Below are 20,000 nucleotides of genomic sequence, written 5' to 3' on the forward strand. Positions count from 1 at the left end.
AACAGCTCTACATCCATCTTTGTGTCTAATAGATGTGTATAGTGCTGTAACATCAGTTGTGACCATTAGGTAGTGTTCTTGCCATTGGATATCTCTAAGAGCTAGAATTACATCTGTTGTATCCTTTAGATAGGATTTTTGCTTCTTAACAATATTCTGTAGAAAGCTATCCAAATATTCCGATACATTGGCTGTCAGAGACCCTATACCGGAGATAATTGGTCTCCCAGGTGGATGTGTAGAATTCTTATGAATTTTTGGTAAGAAGTAGAAGAAAAATGTATTAAGTTTACAAAACAAAAATATTTTTAATCTAAGCACCAAAACTCTTACGGATTGTCAAATTAAAGTTATAGGGAAGGGACTTACTTTTGCTCCCACTATTGGACCAAATAAATTTGGTCTTTATGTAGACGCACAAAAATTTATGAGGTCACTCACACTTAAGAGATTCTTTTTAGGGAAAGAAGCAGAAACCAGAAATTGGACAAACACAAGTAGCAATAATTTAGAAATACCTTCTACTTCAAAGTCATTGACAACAGACTTTGTTCATTCTAAATTTAAGCCCAAATCCAATTTTTTTCCTAAATTTGCCAAAGGAAATCATTTGGATGTGTTCTTTCAGTTGGTGACCAAAGATTTAGAGGCCCTAACTACAAATAGGACAAAACAATACTCTAATCTAACGAAAGAGGAAAAAATAGCACTAGAGGAATTGTCATTGGATAAAACAATAGTTATAAAACCTGCCGACAAGGGAGGAGGTGTGGTTATCATGGATCACGAATATTACATGAATGAATCCAATAGGATTTTGGGGGATACTGACACATATCAGAAACTAAAATCTAACCCCACACCTATTTTTAAAAAAGAATTACAATCTCTCCTAGAAGATGGTAGAAGACGGGGAATACTGGAAGATCAAGAGTTCCAATTTTTAAATATAGAGGACCCAGTGTTCCCCGTCTTCTACTTCTTACCAAAAATTCATAAGAATTCTACACATCCACCTGGGAGACCAATTATCTCCGGTATAGGGTCTCTGACAGCCAATGTATCGGAATATTTGGATAGCTTTCTACAGAATATTGTTAAGAAGCAAAAATCCTATCTAAAGGATACAACAGATGTAATTCTAGCTCTTAGAGATATCCAATGGCAAGAACACTACCTATTGGTCACAACTGATGTTACAGCACTATACACATCTATTAGACACAAAGATGGATGTAGAGCTGTTAAGTATTTTCTAGAACAGGAAGGTACCATTCCAAAAGTACAAATTGATTTTTTGATAACTTGTATCGAATTTGTCCTGAAGAAAAACTTATTCTGGTTTTGTGAAGAGTTCTATTTACAGCTGTGTGGGACCGCCATGGGGACCAAATTTGCGCCCAGCTATGCCAATCTGTTGATGGCCATGTGGGAAGATCACTACATATGGTCTTGGATAGGTCTGGACGCAAATCTGGTCACATGGCGGCGCTATATAGATGACATCATCTATATATGGAAGGGTACATCAGAGGACTTGGATTTATTCCTCCTGTACCTCAACAATAATGAATTGAATCTTAAATTCACTTCTTCCATAAGTTCCTCTAGTATAAACTTCTTGGATCTTACCATATATCTGGAGGGTAATAGCATCAAAACAAAAAACTTCTTTAAAGAAGTTGATGCAAATAATTACATTTTGCAATCCAGCTGTCATTTAAACAAGTGGATTGCAAACATACCCTACGGACAATACCGTAGAATTAAAAGAAATTGTTCTGATAATACAATATTCAAAGAACAATCTATGGTATTGACCAAGAAGTTTGCTGAGAGAAAATACAAGGATGATGCAGTCAAAAAAGCTTGGTTTAGGGCAACAAATACACCAAGGGAAACCATGCTTATCCCCGCAGCCAAAAATGCACCAAGTGATGTAATACATGTACCATTCATTACGCAGTACAATAGGGATGCATATAAGATTAACAACATTCTGAATTCCCATTGGTCTGTTTTAAAAAATGACCCTATTCTAGGACAACACTTACCTGAAAGAGTTAAAATGGTGTATAAAAAAGCTCCCAATATTAAAAGCATTGTAGCCCCCAGTGCCCTTAGAAAGGGTCCTGTACATACTCGCTCCGGTTGGCTAGATCCTCCTAAGGGATTCTATACCTGTAGAATGTGCACTTCATGTAAATTCAGTTCTAAGGATATCAATAGTTTTCAATCACATGTGACACATAAAAAATATAACATTCAACAACATTTGAATTGTAGATCAAATGTTGTCATTTATCTTATTGAATGCACATGTGGGCTACAGTATATTGGTAAAACTATTCGCCCCCTTAGAACCAGAATATTAGAACACATTAGCAACATTAAAAGAAAAGTAACAACACACAGTGTTTCTAATCACTTTTTATTGATGCACAACTCAGACCCTAAAGGGTTAACATTCAAAGCGATTGAGCAAGTTATGCCCCATTGGAGAGGTGGTAATAGGAATACAGCCCTTCTTAAAAGGGAATCATTTTGGATGTTTGAGCTAAATACATTGGCACCCTCAGGTTTAAATTTGGATTTTGATCTTAAACCATTTTTATAACATACAGTATATAAACATCATTATTACTATGGTTTTTGTCTCATCCACTAATTATGTTTCATCTTTGTTCTTTCCATTAGATTTTGTTCCTTCTACTTAATTTGCGTCATTATATTTTATGTATTTTATTTATTTTAGCTTTTTTAGGGATAGTAATAAATATCATCATAGCCTTAGGATTTTTGGGTCTGTGCATATGTCAGATGCAACAGATTTAATTTTGCCTACAGCTTAGGCTATCCACCAATGGCTATTAAATGCCATTTTTTATCTTATGTGTAAACATGTTTTTAATCAAGTACTCATATATTAAATTTTTTAACCTGCATCTATGTAGATATACTGATTGCTTTTACCTAGATGTAGTAATTGTCTATATCAGCAGCTTTTGGCCATCTCAATTAAATGTGTTCAATTATCCAATTCACTCCCCACCTATGAGAGTAGAGATTAGAGTATATAAGTTGCTCATACACTATGGAAAATCACTCCTGAAGAAACCTACAAGGTGAAACGCGTAGAGTGATGCCCTGAGACGAAACCGGAGCCTCTGAGAGCGGATGACGTCACTTCCGGTCCTCGGTGAGACGCATCCGTGACACGCATAGCTGTACAGAGGAAAAGCAGAGATACCACTCTCCCGGTCTTGCAGAGATCCACTTTGTGATCTACACGCTTGTTTCTTTCCATCACCATGTGAGTTGATTGGATTTTGCTTGTTTTTATAAATATTCTGTGTACAGTCTGCACTATGTCCGGTTCATTTTATTTCTAAGGGGACGCAAGTGTACCAGAGCGCTACAGTATACCTGATTAGCAGTGCGGTTCCTATCCTACTAATTGGCCTCATCCCATGGGTTAAAGATACCTTTATATGCCTGCGTACTTCTCACGTTTGTGAGTATTCTGAGCACCTAACCACAGCCATTTATCACACAAAGTTCACACAATACTGCACCATAAGTTTGTTGTCTTTCTTTATTTTCCACATGATTTGCGCTTCTTGATGATTTTCACCCTTCACTTGCCTACGAGGATTGAAAGAGCAGTCCTGCATCAAGTCACAGCAGCATTGAATACACGTGGTTGTATAAGTATCACTGTTTATTTTCTTATCTATTTTAACACTGTGGGTTTATTTGATGTTGATTTAAACCATATACACTGAGCGCCACATTTTGATAAGTTTATACACAAGGTAACAGTGATCATAACATGGTCTCATTTGAAATAAATGATCAAAAAACAGATTACTTGAGTTCAACAAAGACTTTAGAAAGGCAGATTTGAATAAACTGAGGTCTAATCTACAAGTAATACACTGGGATGATGATTTTGCAGGGAAAAATGTAGAAGATACTGTAAATGGGCAGTCTTTAACACATTGTTAGAAAAGCACACTTATCAGTGTATACCCTTGGGTAGTAAGTATAAAAGAAATAAGTCTAAACCAATGAGGCTAAATAAACAGGTATGGGAGGAAATGGACAAGAAGAGGAAGGCGTTTAGATTCTTTAAGTCAGAAGGGACGGAGATATCGTATCAGAATTATAAGGAATGTAACAAAAATTGCAAAAGGGCAATCAAATTAGCAAAAATGGATAATGAAAAAAGGATTGCAATAGAAAGTAAGGTCAACCCTAAAAAGTTCTTTAAGTACCTTAATAACAAAAAAATTAGAAAAGAAAATATAGGACCCTTTCAGTGTGAGATGGGTAGGCAGATTATTGGAGATAAGGGAAAAGCTGAGGTATTAAACAAATTCTTTGCCTCTGTGTTTACCAGGGAAGAATCAAGTTCAATAGTAGTGCCGCAGGAGGAAGCCACAACCTCCATATTAATGACCAATTGGTTAACTGAGGAAGAAGTTCATAAGCGGCTTGATAAAATTAAAGTAAATAAGACACCTGGCCCCGATGGCATACATCCAAGAGTTCTCAAGGAGTTAAGCTCAGTAATAGCAAAACCATTATATTTAATATTCAAGGACTCCATTTCCACAGGCTCAGTACCACAAGATTGGCGTAAAGCAGATGTGGTGCCTATATTTAAAAAGGGAGCTAGATCACAACCGGGAAATTAGACCTGTAAGCCTGACTTCAATAGTAGGGAAACTATTTGAAGGTTTAATACGGGATAAAATTCAGGAATACCTAGTGGAAAACAAAATTATTAGTAATAGTCAGCATGGATTTATGAAGGATAGATCATGCCAAACTAACCTTATTTGTTTCTTTGAGGAGGTAAGTAGGAATTTAGACCAGGGTAATGCAGTTGATGTGGTCTACTTAGATTTTGCAAAGGCTTTTGATACGGTTCCACACAAGAGGTTGGTGTACAAAATAAAGAAAGTTGGACTCAGTAATAATATATGCACCTGGATTGAAAACTGGTTAAAGGACAGACAACAGAGGGTTGTCATAAATGGAACTTTTTCAGGTTGGGCTAAAGTCGTGAGTGAAGTACCTCAGGGATCGGTACTGGGACCCCTGCTTTTTAACTTGTTTATTAATGACCTTGAGGTTGGCATCGAGAGCAAAGTCTCCATTTTTGCTGATGATACTAAATTGTGTAAGGTAATAGAATCAGAGCAGAATGTAATTTCTCTTCAGAAGCACTTGGAGAGACTGGAAACGTGGGCAGGTAAATGGCAGATGAGATTTAATACAGATAAATGTAAGGATATGCATTTAGGATACAAGAATAAAAAGGGGGCTTACAAATTAAATGGAGATATATTGGGGGAATCATTGATGGAGAAGGATTTAGGAGTGCTTGTAGACAGCAGTCTCAGCAATAGTGTCCAATGTCATGCAGTAGCTGCAAAGGCAAACAAGATCTTATCTTGCATTAAACGGGCAATGGATGGAAGGGAAGTAAACATAATTATGCCCCTTTACAAAGCATTAGTAAGACCACACCTTGAATGTGGAGTACAATTTTGGGCACCAATCCTAAGAAAATACATTATGGAACTAGAGAGAGCGCAGAGAAAAGCCACCAAATTAATAAAGGGGATGGACAATCTAACTTATGAGGAGAGGCTAGCTAAATTAGATTTATTTACATTAAAAGAGAGGCGTCTAAGAGGGGACATGATAATTATATACAAATATTATATATCAGGAACAATACACAGATCTTTCAAATGAACTATTCATCCCAAGGACAGTACAAAGGACTCGGGCCATCCCTTAAGGTTGGAGGAAAGGAGATTTCACCAGCAACAAAGGAAAGGGTTCTTTACAGTAAGGGCAGTTAAAATGTGGAATTCATTACCCATGGAGACTGTGATGGCAGATACATTAGATGTCTTTAAAAAAAAGGTTGGACATCTTTTTAGAAAGGAAAGGTATACAGGGATATACCAAATAAGTAAACATGGGAAGGATGTTGATCCAGGGAGTAATCTGATTGCCAATTCTTGGAGTCAGGAAGGAATTTATTGTTCCCCTTTTGAGATATCATTGGATGATATGACACTGGGGTTTTTTGTTTGCCTTCCTCTGGATCAATAAGTATAGATATAGGATAAAGTATCTGTCATCTAAATTTAGCATAGGTTGATCATGATGGACATACGTCTTTTTTTCAACCTCATCTACTATGTAACATTACTATGTAACTACAGTATGTAACATTACTATGTAACTATGTTACTGTATGACTATGTGTCTCAGAGAGTTGCGATACCACTGGGCGTTTGTCACCTACTCTGTATGATTTAAAGAGACCATCAAAGCAGTTAAAAAAAAGTTTGTTTAATATACGCCGTCTTTGATTACCTTTATTGAAAACTAATTATCTAAGCTGCCGATCGATTTGTTCTCTCGTGATCGATCAGCAAAATCCTGCTTCCCAGGGTTCACTAAATGGCTGCATTTCAGTTTCAATCAACCCTTCAGTCAGTGAAACTCAGCAGCCACAATGTATTCTTATATTACAAAGGTAACATTATCGATTGTAAAAGTTGTTACAGCTCAAACTGCTGGGAATATTGGCAACAAAGTATCCCAAACAGGAAAGTGTTGCAAAGATCTTGCACTGCGGGGGAGGTGGCTAAAGCTGCAGATCAAGCAATATCCTACATGTGTTTTTTTTTAAATAAATTAGTTCTGTACTATGAGAAAATACTTGTAGCATTATAAAAAAATAAATAAACAATTTTAAAGACATTTTTAATGTATTCTAATCAGGGCCGGCGCAAGGGTTCCAGCGCCCTAAGCTAAACTTAAAATTTGCACCCCAAAAATAAAATAAACAGTGGCGTAGATATAAGGGATACAGGGGATGCGACCGCACACCGGCGCGGTGCAAAATAAAAATAATAGGGCGCCCAAAATACCGGACAAAATAAAGAAAAATTATTTTATAAAAAAGATGAAGTAAAAAAATAATAAGAGGAAAAAATTATTATTATTATTAATGCGCCCCTAGGACCTTTGCACCTAGGGGACTGCATAGGTGCGCCTAATGGAAGGGCCGGCCCCTAAAAAGCATGTTTGTTCCTATAGCAACCATTTACAAAGTCACACCACCTTCCCCTTCTGAAACAGCATCACCTTTGAGCCCCGCCCTCTCTAGCAGTGAACCAATTGAATCTAGTGCCTGCCTGGTCATGTGATCTTCCTCGCAGAACTTTGGCTGTCAGTGCAGCAGAAGAGGATCCAGGATGCAATTAGTGACCCCCCGAGCTGAACCTTCAGCGATTGATTACAGGAGAACGGATCGATCAGCAGTTAGCGAATCACGTGTCAGTGCGCAGATTGTGTTGATGCGCATATTGTATTGTATGGAAATAAAATTAAACGACAGCTTGAACTGCAGCTATAAACCCTGCTGTACAAATCAAAGGATGTTCAATATATTAAAACTCATTAAAAATGGCATTGAGTTGAATTTTAAAATAAAAACAGATAGTAAGTATTATCTGATACTACTGATTTATATAAAAAAAACACACGTGCGGTAATGCTGGGATTGTTCCTTTACGGCTGCCCCCCTAACACAACAGTATGGGTACAGGCGGATTCTGCAGTCAGTGGCAGAGCAGCGCTTATATATGTGCGCACAGGGAGGGGTCTCTGTGCCGCTCCAGGTCGCAGAGAGAGTCAGTGGCAGAGCAGTGCTTATATATGTGAGCACAGGGAGGGGTCTCTGTGCTGCTCCAGGTCACACAGTCCGTGGCAGAGCAGTGCTTATATATGTGGGCACAGGGAGGGGTCTCTGTGCTGCTCCAGGTCACACAGTCAGTGGCAGAGCAGCGCTTATATATGTGAGCACAGGGAGGGGTCTCTGTGCTGCTCCAGGTCACACAGTCCGTGGCAGAGCAGTGCTTATATATGTGGGCACAGGGAGGGGTCTCTGTGCTGCTACAGGTCACACAGTCAGTGGCAGAGCAGCGCTTATATATGTGGGCACAGGGAGGGGTCTCTGTGCCGCTCCAGGTCGCAGAGAGAGTCAGTGGCAGAGCAGTGCTTGTACTGTATATGTGGGCACAGGGAGGGGTCTCTGTGCCGCTCCAGGTCACACAGTCAGTGGCAGAGCAGCGCTTATATATGTGGGCACAGGGAGGGGTCTCTGTGCCGCTCCAGGTCACAGAGAGAGTCAGTGGCAGAGCAGTGCTTGTATTTGTGGGCACAGGGAGGGGTCTCTGTGCTGCTCCAGGTCGCAGAGAGAGTCAGTGGCAGAGCAGTGCTTGTATATGTGGGCACAGGGAGGGGTCTCTGTGCCGCTCCAGGTCACACAGTCAGTGGCAGAGCAGCGCTTATATATGTGGGCACAGGGAGGGGTCTCTGTGCCGCTCCAGGTCACACAGACAGTCAGTGGCAGAGCAGTTCTTATATATGTGAGCACAGGGAGGGGTCTCTGTGCCGCTCCAGGTCGCAGAAAGAGTCAGTGGCAGAGCAGTGCTTGTATATGTGGGCACAGGGAGGGGTCTCTGTGCCGCTCCAGGTCGCAGAGAGAGTCAGTGGCAGAGCAGTGCTTGTATATGTGGGCACAGGGAGGGGTCTCTGTGCCGCTCCAGGTCGCAGAGAGAGTCAGTGGCAGAACTTGCACTGCTGACATGCACACAGGGGCAGAGCAGTGCCCACATTTTGGCATAGGGATGGTACTCTGCAGTGTTCAAGGTCGTACAGAGAGCCAGTGGCAGAGCCATGTCAGGGCACAGGGAGGATACTGTGCATCTTCCCGTCAGTGTCTCTTTGCCGATTACTCTGTGTCTCCTCCTTGTCTGGAAGACAGATATAGACTTGGCATCAGCCTATCACAGCTACAGACAAAGTCACATGACTTGAGGGGGCATTTGATGTCAGGGAGGGGGCAGTTATGAAGAAATTAAGTTCTGAACCAGGTACCACTGCTTTCATTTCCAAATACTGAAACCTGCCCGACTTTCTTATTAAATGTTTAAGTGTGACAGTCTCCTGGCGTTAGCCTGTGAAATATATCCCTTATATCCCTTATATTATATCCCTTATATTATATCGCTTATATCCCTTATATTATATCCCTTATAATATATCGCTTATATCCCTTATATTATATCGCTTATATCCCTTATATTATATCCCTTATATTATATTCCTTATATCCCTTATATTATATTGCTTATATCCCTTATATTATATTGCTTATATCCCTTATATTGTATTGCTTATATCCCTTATATTATATCCCTTATATTATATCGCTTATATCCCTTTTATTATATCCCTTATATTATATCGCTTATATCCCTTATATTATATCCCTTATATTATATCCCTTATATCCCTTATATTATATCCCTTATATTATATCGCTTATATCCCTTATATTATATCCCTTATATTATATCGCTTATATCCCTTATATTATATTCCTTATATCCCTTATATTATATCGCTTATATCCCTTATATTATATCCCTTATATCCCTTATATTATATCCCTTATATTATATCGCTTATATCCCTTATATTATATCCCTTATATTATATCGCTTATATCCCTTATATTATATCCCTTATATTATATCGCTTATATCCCTTATATTATATCCCTTATATTATATCGGTTATTCTAACTGTGGCCCTATAGTTGGTTATTTATTTTACTCTCTCCTTACAGGATAAAGCTGGTGAAACGTCCAGCTGCAGGTCACACAATCCTGTCATTTACCGCAACAATCACTGCTGTGTGTGTAAGCCGCAGCAATCACTGCTTTGTGTGTAAACCGCAGCAATCACTGCTTTGTGTGTAAGCCGCAACAATCACTGCTGTGTGTGTAAGCCGCAACAATCACTGCTGTGTGTAAGCCGCAACAATCACTGCTGTGTGTGTAAGCCGCAGCAATCACTGCTTTGTGTGTAAACCGCAACAATCACTGCTGTGTGTGTAAGCCGCAGCAATCACTGCTGTGTGTGTAAGCCGCAACAATCACTGCTGTGTGTAAGCCGCAACAATCACTGCTGTGTGTGTAAGCCGCAACAATCACTGCTGTGTGTGTAAACCGCAGCAATCACTGCTTTGTGTGTAAGCCGCAACAATCACTGCTGTGTGTGTAAGCCGCAGCAATCACTGCTGTGTGTGTAAGCCGCAGCAATCACTGCTGTGTGTGTAAGCCGCAGCAATCACTGCTGTGTGTGTAAGCCGCAACAATCACTGCTGTGTGTGTAAGCCGCAGCAATCACTTCTGTGTGTGTAAGCCGCAGCAATCACTGCTGTGTGTGTAAGCCGCAACAATCACTGCTGTGTGTAAGCCGCAACAATCACTGCTGTGTGTAAGCCGCAACAATCACTGCTGTGTGTGTAAGCCGCAACAATCACTGCTGTGTGTGTAAGCCGCAGCAATCACTGCTGTGTGTGTAAGCTGCAGCAATCACTGCTGTGTGTGTAAGCTGCAGCAATCACTGCTGTGTGTGTAAGCTGCAACAATCACTGCTGTGTGTAAGCCGCAACAATCACTGCTGTGTGTGTAAGCCGCAACAATCACTGCTGTGTGGGTAAGCCGCAGCAATCACTGCTGTGTGTGTAAGCCACAACAATCACTGCTGTGTGTGTAAGCCACAACAATCACTGCTGTGTGTGTAAGCCGTAACAATCACTGCTGTGTGTGTAAGCCGCAACAATCACTGCTGTGTGTGTAAGCCGCAGCAATCACTGCTGTGCGTAAGCCACAGCAATCACTGCTGTGTGTGTAAGCCGCAACAATCACTGCTGTGTGTGTAAGCCGCAACAATCACTGCTGTGTGTGTAAGCCGCAGCAATCACTGCTGTGTGTAAGCCGCAGCAATCACTGCTGTGTGTGTAAGCCGCAGCAATCACTGCTGTGTGTGTAAGCCGCAACAATCACTGCTGTGTGTGTAAGCCGCAACAATCACTGCTGTGTGTGTAAGCCGCAGCAATCACTGCTGTGTGTGTAAGCCGCAACAATCACTGCTGTGTGTGTAAGCCGCAACAATCACTGCTGTGTGTGTAAGCTGCAGCAATCACTGCTGTGTGTGTAAGCCGCAACAATCACTGCTGTGTGTATAAGCCGCAACAATCACTGCTGTGTGTGTAAATTGCTGTGTGTGTAACCCGCAACAATCACTGCTGTGTGTATAAGCCACAACAATCACTGATGTGTGTGTAAGCCACAACAATCACTGCTGTGTGTGTAAGCCACAACAATCACTGCTGTGTGTAAGCCACAACAATCACTGCTGTGTGTAAGCCACAACAATCACTGCTGTGTGTGTAAGCCACAACAATCACTGCTATATGTGTAATCTGCAACAATCACTGCTGTGTGTGTAAGCCACAACAATCACTGCTGTGTGTGTAAGCCGCAACAATCACTGCTGTGTGTGTAAGCCGCAGCAATCACTGCTGTGTGTGTAAGCCGCAACAATCACTGCTGTGTGTGTAAGCCGCAACAATCACTGCTGTGTGTGTAAGCCGCAGCAATCACTGCTTTGTGTGTAAACCGCAACAATCACTGCTGTGTGTGTAAGCCGCAACAATCACTGCTGTGTGTAAGCCGCAACAATCACTGCTGTGTGTGTAAGCCGCAGCAATCACTGCTTTGTGTGTAAGCCGCAACAATCACTGCTGTGTGTGTAAGCCGCAGCAATCACTGCTGTGTGTGTAAGCCGCAGCAATCACTGCTGTGTGTGTAAGCCGCAGCAATCACTGCTGTGTGTGTAAGCCGCAGCAATCACTGCTGTGTGTGTAAGCCGCAACAATCACTGCTGTGTGTGTAAGCCGCAGCAATCACTTCTGTGTGTGTAAGCCGCAGCAATCACTGCTGTGTGTGTAAGCCGCAACAATCACTGCTGTGTGTAAGCCGCAACAATCACTGCTGTGTGTGTAAGCTGCAGCAATCACTGCTGTGTGTGTAAGCTGCAGCAATCACTGCTGTGTGTGTAAGCCGCAGCAATCACTGCTGTGTGTGTAAGCCACAACAATCACTTCTGTGTGTGTAAGCCACAACAATCACTGCTGTGTGTGTAAGCCGTAACAATCACTGCTGTGTGTGTAAGCCGCAACAATCACTGCTGTGTGTGTAAGCCGCAGCAATCACTGCTGTGTGTAAGCCACAGCAATCACTGCTGTGTGTGTAAGCCGCAACAATCACTGCTGTGTGTGTAAGCCGCAACAATCACTGCTGTGTGTGTAAGCCGCAGCAATCACTGCTGTGTGTAAGCCGCAGCAATCACTGCTGTGTGTGTAAGCCGCAGCAATCACTGCTGTGTGTGTAAGCCGCAACAATCACTGCTGTGTGTGTAAGCCGCAACAATCACTGCTGTGTGTGTAAGCCGCAGCAATCACTGCTGTGTGTGTAAGCCGCAACAATCACTGCTGTGTGTGTAAGCCGCAACAATCACTGCTGTGTGTGTAAGCTGCAGCAATCACTGCTGTGTGTGTAAGCCGCAACAATCACTGCTGTGTGTATAAGCCGCAACAATCACTGCTGTGTGTGTAAATTGCTGCGTGTGTAACCCGCAACAATCACTGCTGTGTGTATAAGCCACAACAATCACTGATGTGTGTGTAAGCCACAACAATCACTGCTGTGTGTGTAAGCCACAACAATCACTGCTGTGTGTAAGCCACAACAATCACTGCTGTGTGTAAGCCACAACAATCACTGCTGTGTGTGTAAGCCACAACAATCACTGCTGTATGTGTAATCTGCAACAATCACTGCTGTGTGTGTAAGCCACAACAATCACTGCTGTGTGTGTAAGCCGCAACAATCACTGCTGTGTGTGTAAGCCGCAGCAATCACTGCTGTGTGTGTAAGCCGCAACAATCACTGCTGTGTGTGTAAGCCACAACAATCACTGCTGTGTGTGTAAGCCGCAGCAATCACTGCTGTGTGTGTAAGCCGCAACAATCACTGCTGTGTGTGTAAGCCGCAGCAATCACTGCTGTGTGTGTAAGCCGCAGCAATCACTGCTGTGTGTGTAAGCCGCAACAATCACTGCTGTGTGTGTAAGCCGCAGCAATCACTGCTGTGTGTGTAAGCCGCAACAATCACTGCTGTGTGTGTAAGCCGCAGCAATCACTGCTGTGTGTGTAAGCCGCAGCAATCACTGCTGTGTGTGTAAGCCGCAACAATCACTGCTGTGTGTGTAAGCCGCAGCAATCACTGCTGTGTGTGTAAGCCGCAGCAATCACTGCTGTGTGTGTAAGCCGCAACAATCACTGCTGTGTGTGTAAGCCGCAGCAATCACTGCTGTGTGTGTAAGCCGCAACAATCACTGCTGTGTGTGTAAGCCGCAGCAATCACTGCTGTGTGTGTAAGCCGCAGCAATCACTGCTGGAAGGCATTCCTCGGCTCCTCCTCACACACAAACACATACACACACAGTAACACACAGACAGTAACACACACACACATAGTGTAACGCACACATACACACAGTAACAGTGTAACACACACAGTAACATAGGTTAACACACACACACACACACACACACACAGTGTAACACACACAGTAACATATTGTAACACACACACACACACACAGTGTAACACACACAGTAACATATTGTAACACACACACACACACACACACACAGTAACACACACAGTAACACAGTGTAACACACACAGTAACATAGGGTAACACACACACAGTAACACACACAGTAACACAGTGTAACACACACAGTAACACAGTGTAACACACACACACACACACAGTGTAACACACACAGTAACATAGGGCAACACACACACACACAGTAACACACACAGTAACATATTGTAACACACACACACACACACAGTGTAACACACACAGTAACATATTGTAACACACACACACACACACACACACACACACACACACACACACACACACACACACACACACACACACAGTGTAACACACACACAGTAACACAGTGTAACACACACAGTAACATAGGGTAACACACACACAGTAACACACACAGTAACACAGTGTAACACACACAGTAACACAGTGTAACACACACACACAGTAACATAGGGTAACACACACACACACAGTAACACACACAGTAACACAGTGTAACTAACGAGTGCTCACCACAAACAGGACAGGACCGCGAGGCTGAGGTGGGGATAGTGATATACAACAGCGTAACCGCGTCCGGAGTGCAGAGTGAAGGTCGTGTAGCTGGGTCAGGGCTGGAGAGGTCACAATGGGCGTGATACTCGCAAGGGTCTAGGATTGGAGAAGTCGGATTGCCGTTGTGCGCAGCCGGGGTCCAGGCGTAGAGAAGGTGGGAGTCCAAATACAAGCGGAGGTCAGGGGTCAGAGAAGGCAGCGGTCCGGGTACAAGCGGAGGTCAGGGGTCAGAGAAGGCAGCGGTCCAGGTACAAGCTGAGGTCAGGGGTCAGAGAAGGCAGCGGCCCGGGTACAAGCTGAGGTCAGGGGTCAGAGAAGGCAGCGGCCCGGGTACAAGCTGAGGTCAGGGGTCAGAGAAGGCAGCGGCCCGGGTACAAGCTGAGGTCAGGGGTCAGAGAAGGCAGCGGCCCGGGTACAAGCTGAGGTCAGGGGTCAGAGAAGGCAGCGGCCCAGGTACAAGCTGAGGTCAGAGGTCAGAGAAGGCAGCGGCCCGGGTACAAGCTGAGGTCAGGGGTCAGAGAAGGCAGCGGCCCGGGTACAAGCTGAGGTCAGGGGTCAGAGAAGGCAGCCGTCCAGGTACAAGCTGAGGTCAGGGGTCAGAGAAGGCAGCGGTCCGGGTACAAGCTGAGGTCAGGGGTCAGAGAAGGCAGCGGCCCGGGTACAAGCTGAGGTCAGGGGTCAGAGAAGGCAGCGGTCCGGGTACAAGCTGAGGTCAGGGGTCAGAGAAGGCAGCGGTCCGGGTACAAGCTGAGGTCAAAGGTAACAGAAATCAAGGCAGAATGCAAGAGGGTCAGCGGGTCAGCGAGTCAGCAGGGGCAGCGGGTCAGCAGGGGCAGCGAGTCAGCAAGGGCAGGAGGCAGCGGGGCAGCAGGGGCAGCGAGGCAGCAGGGCAGAGGGCAGCGGGGAAGCAGGGGCAGCGAGTCAGCAGGGGCAGCGAGGCAGCAGGGCAGAGGGCAGCGAGTCAGCAGGGGCAGCAGGGGCAGCAGGGGCAGCGAGTCAGCAGGGGCAGCAGGGGCAGGGGGCAGCAGGGCAGAGGGCAGCAGGGCAGAGGGCAGCAGGGCAGCGAGGCAGCAGGGCAGAGGGCAGCGGGGCAGCAGGGGCAGCGGGGCAGCAGGATGCCTGAGGCAAGCATTACATAACATAACCAGAAGTTGATGCTCAGCCAGTTTGCCTCAGGGCTGGCTGAGCATATAAGGAGCAGGGAGCCAATGGGAAGGCTGCAGGCAATGAGTCATGAATAATTAGACATATTCTGTCCACTGGTAAGCGGGGGCGGAGTGCACCGCAGGGTCGGAGTGCACCGCAGGGTCGGAGTGCACCGCAGGGTCGGAGTGCACCGCAGGGGGCGGAGTGCACCGCAGGGGTCGGAGTGCACCGCAGGGTCGGAGTGCACGCAGGGTCGGAGTGCACCGCAGGGTCGGAGTGCACCGCAGGGTCGGAGTGCACCGCAGGGTCGGAGTGCACCGCAGGGTCGGAGTGCACCGCAGGGTCGGAGTGCACCGCAGGGGTCGGAGTGCACCGCAGGGGTCGGAGTGCACCGCAGGGTCGGAGTGCACCGCAGGGTCGGAGTGCACCGCAGGGTCGGAGTGCACCGCAGGTGTGGAATAATTGCTGATAGCATTAACCCCTCGAGTGCCCCTGGTAATGCGGCGCTGGCGTGGAGTGTGAACAGGGACGCCCTCCGTTGCGTCACGTGACGCGATGCAGGGGTGGAGTCTGGGCCTGGCCCTGGTAGGGGGAATGTGGTGCTTGTGCGAGAAGCGTCACCCGCAATGTCACGGGGGCGGGGCCTAAGACCGATCCGTGAGGTGTCCCCACGACTGACAGCACGACTCCTATGCACGCCCTCAGAGTAAGGCACGTCACCGCGCACGCCACGGGAAGTGTCACGGAGGCGGGGCCGAGGTCCAATCCTCCCAGTAACAGTGTAACACACACAGTAACACACATGCAGTGTAACGCGCACACACACACACACACACACCCACACACAGTAACACAGTATAACACACATGCAGTGTAACGCGCACACTCACACCCACACACAGTAACCCAGTATAAACACACATGCAGTGTAAGGCACACACACACACATACCCACACACAGTAACACAGTATAACACACATGCAGGGTAACGCACACACCCACACACAGTAACACAGTATAACACACATGCAGTGTAACGCACACACCCACACACAGTAACACAGTATAACACACATGCAGTGTAACGCACACACCCACACACCGTAACACAGTATAACACACATGCAGTGTAACTCGCACATGCGCACACCCACACACACACAGTATAACACACATGCAGTGTAACGCGCACACCCACACACAGTAACACAGTATGACACACATGCAGTGTAACTCGCACACGCACACATAAACACACACACACACACACACACACAGTAACCCAGCATAATACACATGCAGTGTAACGCGCACACCCACACACAGTAACACAGTATAACACACATGCAGTGTAACTCGCACACGCACACACACACAGACACACACAGTAACCCAGCATAACACACATGCAGTGTAACACACACACACACACACACACACACACACACACACACAGTATAACACACATGCAGTGTAACGCGCACACGCACACACAGTAACACAGTATAACACACATGCAGTGTAACGTGCACACACACACACACACGCACACAGTAACACAGTATAACACACATGCAGTGTAACACGCACACGCACACACACACACACAGTAACTCAGTATAACACACATGCAGTGTAACGCACACACCCACACACAGTAACACCGTATAACACACATGCAGTGTAACGCGCACATGCACACACAGTAACAGTATAACACACATGCAGTGTAAGGCGCGCACACCCACCCACACACAGTAACACAGTATAACACACATGCAGTGTAAGGCACACACACACCCACACACAGTAACACAGTATAACACACATGCAGTGTAACGCGCACACTCACACCCACACACAGTAACCCAGTATAAACACACATGCAGTGTAAGGCGCACGCACACACACCCACCCACACACAGTAACACAGTATAACACACATGCAGTGTAAGGCGCACACACACACACACACCCACACACAGTAACACAGTATAACACACATGCAGTGTAACATGCACACACACACACAGTAACACAGTATAACACACATGCAGTGTAACATACACACACACACAGTAACACAGTATAACACACATGCAGTGTAACGCACACACACACACACACACACACACACACACACAGTATAACACACATGCAGTGTAACGTACACACACACAAACACACACACACACACACAGTATAACACACATGCAGTGTAACGCGCACACACCCACCCACACAGTAACACAGTATAACACACATGCAGTGTAACGCGCACACACACACACACACACCCACACCCAGTAACACAGTATAACACACATGCAGTGTAACGCACACACCCACACAGTATAACACACATGCAGTGTAACGCGCACACCCACACACACACACACACACACCCACACCCAGTAACACAGTATAACACACATGCAGTGTAACATGCACACACACACACAGTAACACAGTATAACACACATGCAGTGTAACGTACACACACACACACACACACACACACACTAAAACAGTATAACACACATGCAGTGTAACGCACACACCCACACACAGTAACACAGTATAACACACATGCAGTATAACGCACACACCCACACAGTATAACACACATGCAGTATAACGCGCCCACACAGTAACACAGTATAACACACATGCAGGGTAACGCACACACCCACACACAGTAACACAGTATAACACACATGCAGTGTAACTCGCACATGCGCACACCCACACACACACAGTATAACACACATGCAGTGTAACGCGCACACCCACACACAGTAACACAGTATGACACACATGCAGTGTAACTCGCACACGCACACATAAACACACACACACACACACACACACAGTAACCCAGCATAATACACATGCAGTGTAACGCGCACACCCACACACAGTAACACAGTATAACACACATGCAGTGTAACTCGCACACGCACACACACACAGACACACACAGTAACCCAGCATAACACACATGCAGTGTAACACACACACACACACACACACACACACACACACACACACACACACACAGTATAACACACATGCAGTGTAACGCGCACACGCACACACAGTAACACAGTATAACACACATGCAGTGTAACGTGCACACACACACACACACGCACACAGTAACACAGTATAACACACATGCAGTGTAACACGCACACGCACACACACACACACAGTAACTCAGTATAACACACATGCAGTGTAACGCACACACCCACACACAGTAACACCGTATAACACACATGCAGTGTAACGCGCACATGCACACACAGTAACAGTATAACACACATGCAGTGTAAGGCGCGCACACCCACCCACACACAGTAACACAGTATAACACACATGCAGTGTAAGGCACACACACACCCACACACAGTAACACAGTATAACACACATGCAGTGTAACGCGCACACTCACACCCACACACAGTAACCCAGTATAAACACACATGCAGTGTAAGGCGCACGCACACACACCCACCCACACACAGTAACACAGTATAACACACATGCAGTGTAAGGCGCACACACACACACACACCCACACACAGTAACACAGTATAACACACATGCAGTGTAACATGCACACACACACACAGTAACACAGTATAACACACATGCAGTGTAACATACACACACACACAGTAACACAGTATAACACACATGCAGTGTAACGCACACACACACACACACACACACACACACAGTATAACACACATGCAGTGTAACGTACACACACACAAACACACACACACACACACAGTATAACACACATGCAGTGTAACGCGCACACACCCACCCACACAGTAACACAGTATAACACACATGCAGTGTAACGCGCACACACACACACACACACCCACACCCAGTAACACAGTATAACACACATGCAGTGTAACGCACACACCCACACAGTATAACACACATGCAGTGTAACGCGCACACCCACACACACACACACACACACCCACACCCAGTAACACAGTATAACACACATGCAGTGTAACATGCACACACACACACAGTAACACAGTATAACACACATGCAGTGTAACGTACACACACACACACACACACACACACACACTAAAACAGTATAACACACATGCAGTGTAACGCACACACCCACACACAGTAACACAGTATAACACACATGCAGTATAACGCACACACCCACACAGTATAACACACATGCAGTATAACGCGCCCACACAGTAACACAGTATAACACACATGCAGGGTAACGCACACACCCACACACAGTAACACAGTATAACACACATGCAGTGTAACTCGCACATGCGCACACCCACACACGCACAGTATAACACACATGCAGTGTAACGCGCACACACACAGTAACACACACACACACACACACACACACACACACACACACACACACACACACACAGTAACCCAGCATAACACACATGCAGTGTAACACACACACACACACACACACACACACACACACACACACACACACACACACACACACACACACACACACACACACAGTAACCCAGCATAACACACATGCAGTGTAACGCACACACACACACACACACACACACACACACACACACACACACACACACACACA

The 20,000-nt window shown here is 45.2% G+C and overlaps 1 protein-coding gene across 2 annotated transcripts in view; it reads right to left on the reverse strand.

Moving 5' to 3' along the window:
• Positions 1–3,703: 3,703 nt before the first annotated feature.
• Positions 3,704–20,000, reverse strand: part of TMEM273 (transmembrane protein 273) — a 90,458-nt gene continuing 74,161 nt past the window's right edge. For both annotated transcript variants that reach the window (XM_075610266.1, XM_075610265.1), the window contains exon 5: positions 3,704–8,852. In XM_075610266.1, the coding sequence (XP_075466381.1) occupies positions 8,779–8,852 (74 nt within the window). In that variant the 3' untranslated portion in view covers positions 3,704–8,778. The remainder of the gene's footprint in view (positions 8,853–20,000) is intronic.

This window comes from Ascaphus truei, chromosome 8 (genome assembly GCF_040206685.1).
Source record: "Ascaphus truei isolate aAscTru1 chromosome 8, aAscTru1.hap1, whole genome shotgun sequence".
Lineage (NCBI taxonomy): Eukaryota > Metazoa > Chordata > Amphibia > Anura > Ascaphidae > Ascaphus > Ascaphus truei.